Source organism: Borostomias antarcticus (genome assembly GCF_949987555.1).
Source record: "Borostomias antarcticus genome assembly, chromosome: 26".
NCBI lineage: Eukaryota > Metazoa > Chordata > Actinopteri > Stomiiformes > Stomiidae > Borostomias > Borostomias antarcticus.
The window spans coordinates 8,850,218-8,855,217 of NC_140259.1; the positions used below are offsets into that span (position 1 = coordinate 8,850,218).

The following is a 5,000-nucleotide window of genomic DNA, read 5'->3' on the forward strand; positions in this document are numbered from 1 at the left end:
AGATTAGGGATTGGAGGCAGGTCACTGTTGTCAGTCCAGCAGGTTCATAATATCAACCTTCAGATAGAAAAGGTCTTATTTTTTTATTTTTTAGTTAGTTACTTATTTATTGAGAATGTGTGCTGTCTGAAAGCCGTCAAAGTCACTAATTGTTGTGGAAAATCCCTAAATCTCCTAAACAAGGTCTGTGTTCAACAAAGGCTCAGGACAGCTTTACATTGTTTTTATGGTCTAATCTCTCCAGGTGTTACCCTTTCATTCTTTATGCACTTAACTGCTATTTTTTTTTTTTTTAATCTGGACAAATTATGTCTTCAAAATTTAAAGAATGCATTTAATAAGCCTCTATAAGAGCTACATAAATGTCTCACAAAGCATCTATAACCATATATCATGCTTTATAAAGGGTTTATAAGCATGGCGTAACTGTGTGACAGCCACCAAGGTGAAATGACATAAGCCACTATGTTGAGGATGATATAAACCTGTGAACCCTTACATAAAGCATACCATACTGTTGAAGTTGCTATTTGACACATTTATTTAGTGCTCATAGAGGCTTTATGAAGGCTTAATGAAACCTTTATAAACTGCACTCCGTCTAAAGTGGGATACTCAGGGTACAAAACCTCACGCTTTTGGAAGTGTGTGTTAACACAGACCTTATTTTGTTGCTTTTTCTAATTCCCTGTCTTTGAGACATTTAGGGGGTATTACAATTTGTGTAAAAAAAAAAAAACAGGATAAAAAAAGGTCTTGATGTGATAAGACAAGGTCTCAAACCATCTGTGGTAAGAGAGTTACACACTAAATGGTGGAAGAAGAAACCGAACGTATACAAGAGCCCCTCGATGGTCTTGCTTTTTAGCACACAAACTATCTGGACTACGAGAGCAGGTCTACACACCGCCATGGGTGTGAGCGCGTCGGTCTCCTCCCAACACTACGATGACTGGAACCCGCTCGCTTAGAACGTTAACAGTATTTAACAGCTGCACTATATAAGTGTTCCGTATTCGCCCTCTTTTTCACAGCGTCTCTACTCTCCCACTGTCCTCTCTCTCCCCCCTCTACCCCCCCCCCCCCCCCACACCTTTATCCTGCTCCCCCGTCTCCCCGTTTCCCCTCCTCCCCCTCCATCATGGTGCAGGACTCCCCGCCCACCTCCCCCCCACCTCTATTGTCATGGCGCAGGGCTAAGAGCTGACTCAGCAGAGAGGCAGGATGACTCACCACTGCAAGTCAACACCATCACCACTTTGACCCACTAAACACACACACACACACACACGCCTAACTGCCGCACACAAAACAAACAAACAAACACACACTTATTCTTTCAACTTTTATTCAAAGGGCATTCAGCCTCAGAGGAAGCGTTCGCTGCCCTAGTGTAGCTGCCTGCAAGGCAGAGCTGACAGCCTGGGAGGAGGACCCTGGTCTGCCTGTAGGGCTGCCAGCGCAAGAGTTTCCACATGCGCTGCCTGCTCTGGTTGTGACACTAGTGGGGTGTGGTCTGTATGACCAGTGAGTCTGACCAACCCCCCCCTCCACCCACCCCCCTCCCTCCTCCACCCCCCCAAAAAAAGATTTGGAATGACATCCTCTGTTTAAGACATAATAAAAAATTGTCTCCTAGCAACGGCGGGAATAAAAACATGTGTGTCGGGAGTGCGTAACCTCAGAATGATTCAATTAGGACCGAAATAGTGAAAGTCTGCGTCTGGATTACACATGCAGCTGGGCACTTAGCGACACATAGGTGACTAGAGAGAGGGGGGGGGGCTCTGAGCTGGCCTCTAGTTTGGGACCACCTGGCCTCTAATCTGAGCTCTACTCTGGCCTCTAATCTGAGCTGTAGTCTGGCCTCTAATCTGGCCCCTGCTCTCTGTCTCTGTCTGTCTCTCTCTCTCTCTCTCTCTCTCTCTCTCTCTCTCTCTCTCTCTCTGTATGAGCACATGCTCCAGCAGGCAGCCAAGGAAAAGGATCCAGAACCTCCAGTCGTTTCCTTTGGGTTCTCTCTGAGGCAGAGAGAGAGAGAGAGAGAGAGAGAGAGAGAGAGAGGGAGAGAGAGAGAGAGAGAGAGAGAGAGAGAGAGAAAACAGTGTTTACTACTTTGGAACGGAGAGTTTGAAGCCGCCGTGCTCTCAGCCAGGCTGGCAGCCTCAGAAACCTCCCTCCGACAGAAGCCAGACTGGAGGCCGGAAAACCTTTCAGAGGAACGGTCGACCCCAAGACCTCGAGGCCAGATTAGCAGATTAGAGGCCCGTCTAGTGACAACAAGCATAGGCGCTGGCTGCTGATATGAGCTGGCTTGTCGTGTTGCTCCATGTTTCTCCTCGTCTCTTGGGCAATTATTTCCAACGGGTGTGTGCGTACAGGAGGTGAGATGTTCTTCTGCTGGCATGAGCGCTGCGGTTTTATTTGGGCGGATTCCGGCTCATTCCGTGCAGTGAGCTGTGTCCTGTAAGCAGGGATGATGTACCCAGGACACGTGTTCCGCTGTCCGCCACTATCAACAGTTTAGTTTGTCGTGGTCTCTCTCTGTCTGTGTGTCTCTCTCTGTCCGTCTCTCTTTCTCTCTGTGTGTCTCTATCTGTCTCTCTCTGTCTGTCTCTCTCTCTGTTTCTCTTCGTCTCTCTCTCTGTCTATGTCTCTCTCTTTCTGTCTCTATCTGTGTCTCTCTCTGTCTCTCTCTCTGTGTCTCTCTCTGTTTCTCTTTGTCTCTCTCTCTGTCTGTCTCTGTCTGTCTCTCTCTGTCTCTCTCTCTGTCTCTCTCTCTCGCCCTCTCTCTCTGTCTGTCTCTGTCGCTCTCTGATTCTCTCTGTATATCTCTCTTTCTCTCTATTTGTCTCTCTCGTTCTCTGTCTCTCTCACACACACACACACACACACACAAACACATTCATTGTAATTATGCAAAGGGGAAATAAACAGGAGAGCAGAGAGGCGTTTAGCAGCGGCCAGCGAGTCTGGAGGTGTAGCAGCTGCTGGTGTGTCTGACCCTTGACCCCTCCTCCCCTCTCTCTCTCTCTCTCTCCAGGACGAGTTCCATCCGTTCATCGAGGCGCTGCTGCCTCACGTGCGCGCCTTCGCCTACACGTGGTTCAACCTGCAGGCCAGGAAACGCAAGTACTTCAAGAAGCACGAGAAGCGCATGACCAAGGAGGAGGAGCGCGCGGTCAAGGACGAGCTGCTGGGGGAGAAGGCCGAGGTCAAGCAGAAGTGGGCGTCCCGCCTGCTGGCCAAGCTGAGGAAGGACATCCGGCCGGAGTGCCGCGAGGATTTCGTCCTGTCCATCACGGGGAAGAAGCCGGCGTGCTGCGTGCTGTCCAACCCCGACCAGAAGGGCAAGATGAGGAGGATAGACTGCCTCCGCCAGGCCGACAAGGTGTGGAGGCTGGACCTGGTGATGGTCATCCTGTTCAAGGGCATCCCGCTGGAGAGCACGGACGGCGAGAGGCTGATGAAGGGCGGCCATTGCTCCAACCCCATCCTCTGTGTCCAGCCGCACCACATCAGCGTGTCGGTCAAGGAGCTGGACCTCTACCTGGCCTACTTCGTACAGGAGAGAGGTGAGACGCACACACATTCACACTCGCACACACTCACTCACTCACACGCACATGCACTCACACACTCACTCACTCACTCACTCACACACGCATGCACTCAGACAGACACTGTGTTTCATGCGGCTCAGCTTCTGATTCAGCCGGCAGACAGACAGACAGACAGACAGACAGACAGACAGACAGACAGACAGACAGGCAGTCAGACAGACAGACAGACAGACAGGCAGACAGACAGACAGACAGACAGACAGGCAGACAGACAGACAGACAGACAGACAGACAGACAGACAGGCAGACAGACAGGCAGACAGGCAGACAGACAGGCAGACAGACAGACGGACAGACAGACAGACAGGCAGACAGACAGACAGACAGACAGACAGACAGGCAGACAGACAGACAGACAGACAGACAGACAGACAGACAGACAGACAGACAGACAGACAGGCAGAACAGCTGGCAGGTAGACAGTGAGAGCGGAGGTGAATGAGACTGTGATCGTCATACAGGAAAGGATTGCTGTCTTTTCTGCTGTGGTTTCCCTCCTGTAACCCCCGCCCCCATCCTCCTCCCTCCTCTTCTCTCTCCCTCCTCCCCTTCTCCCTCGCTCACTCCTCCCCTCATCCCCTTCCTCCTTCTTCTCCCCTCCCACCGCCCCCCCCCCCCCACCTCAAACGACCTTCACCCCAGCTGTCTGGGTCAAGGCAGCAGCTAGGTCACCTGACCTCTCCCAGCGCTCTGTAAACAGTCTGATAAGGAGCTGTTCCCTTTCTCTCGCACACGCTCTCTCTCTCTCTCTCTCTTTCTCTCTGTCTATCTCTCTCTCTCTCTGTCAGAAACACACACTCTTACTCGGGCAAGAGAGAGGACAAGGCATGGAGAGCAGGGAGAGGGAGAGGAAGGAGAGAGGGAGGAGGGAGGGAGGAGGGAGGAAAGAGGAGGAAGGAAAGAGGAGGGAGGTAGGAGAAGTGTGCCCAGTCAGCATTATGTTCTTAAAGGTACAGAGCCCCCCTCTCAGTACCATGGCTGTGATTTTATGCCCTAGCTCCCTAGCTAGTGCCCTAACAAGGAGTCACTCTGTCACAACTCCCTAGCTAGTGTCCTAACAAGGAGTCACTCTGTCACAACTCCCTAGCTAGTGTCCTAACAAGGTGGTCACTCTGTCCTAGCTGCCTGTCCTAACAATGTGGTTACTCTGACCTAGCTCCCTAGCTAGTGTCCTAACAAGGTGGTCACTCTGTCCTAGCTGCCTGTCCTAACAATGTGTTTACTCTGACCTAGCTCCCTAGCTAATATCCTAACAAGGTGCTCAGTCTGTCTAGCTAGACAGATTCAAACTGTTTACAGCAACTCTGATACATTTTTACGAGCCGCCGACTGGAACACGTTTCCTGTGAATGTAACCGTGTGGATGAATTGACAGGC

The 5,000-nt window shown here is 51.0% G+C and overlaps 1 protein-coding gene across 2 annotated transcripts in view; it reads left to right on the forward strand.

The window, feature by feature from the left end:
- The window catches only part of nfic (nuclear factor I/C), a 42,376-nt gene that overhangs the window by 9,482 nt on the left and 27,894 nt on the right, over nucleotides 1-5,000 (forward strand). For both annotated transcript variants that reach the window (XM_084459225.1, XM_084459226.1), the window contains exon 2: nucleotides 3,044-3,575. In XM_084459225.1, coding sequence (XP_084315351.1) covers nucleotides 3,044-3,575 — 532 coding nt within the window. The remainder of the gene's footprint in view (nucleotides 1-3,043; nucleotides 3,576-5,000) is intronic.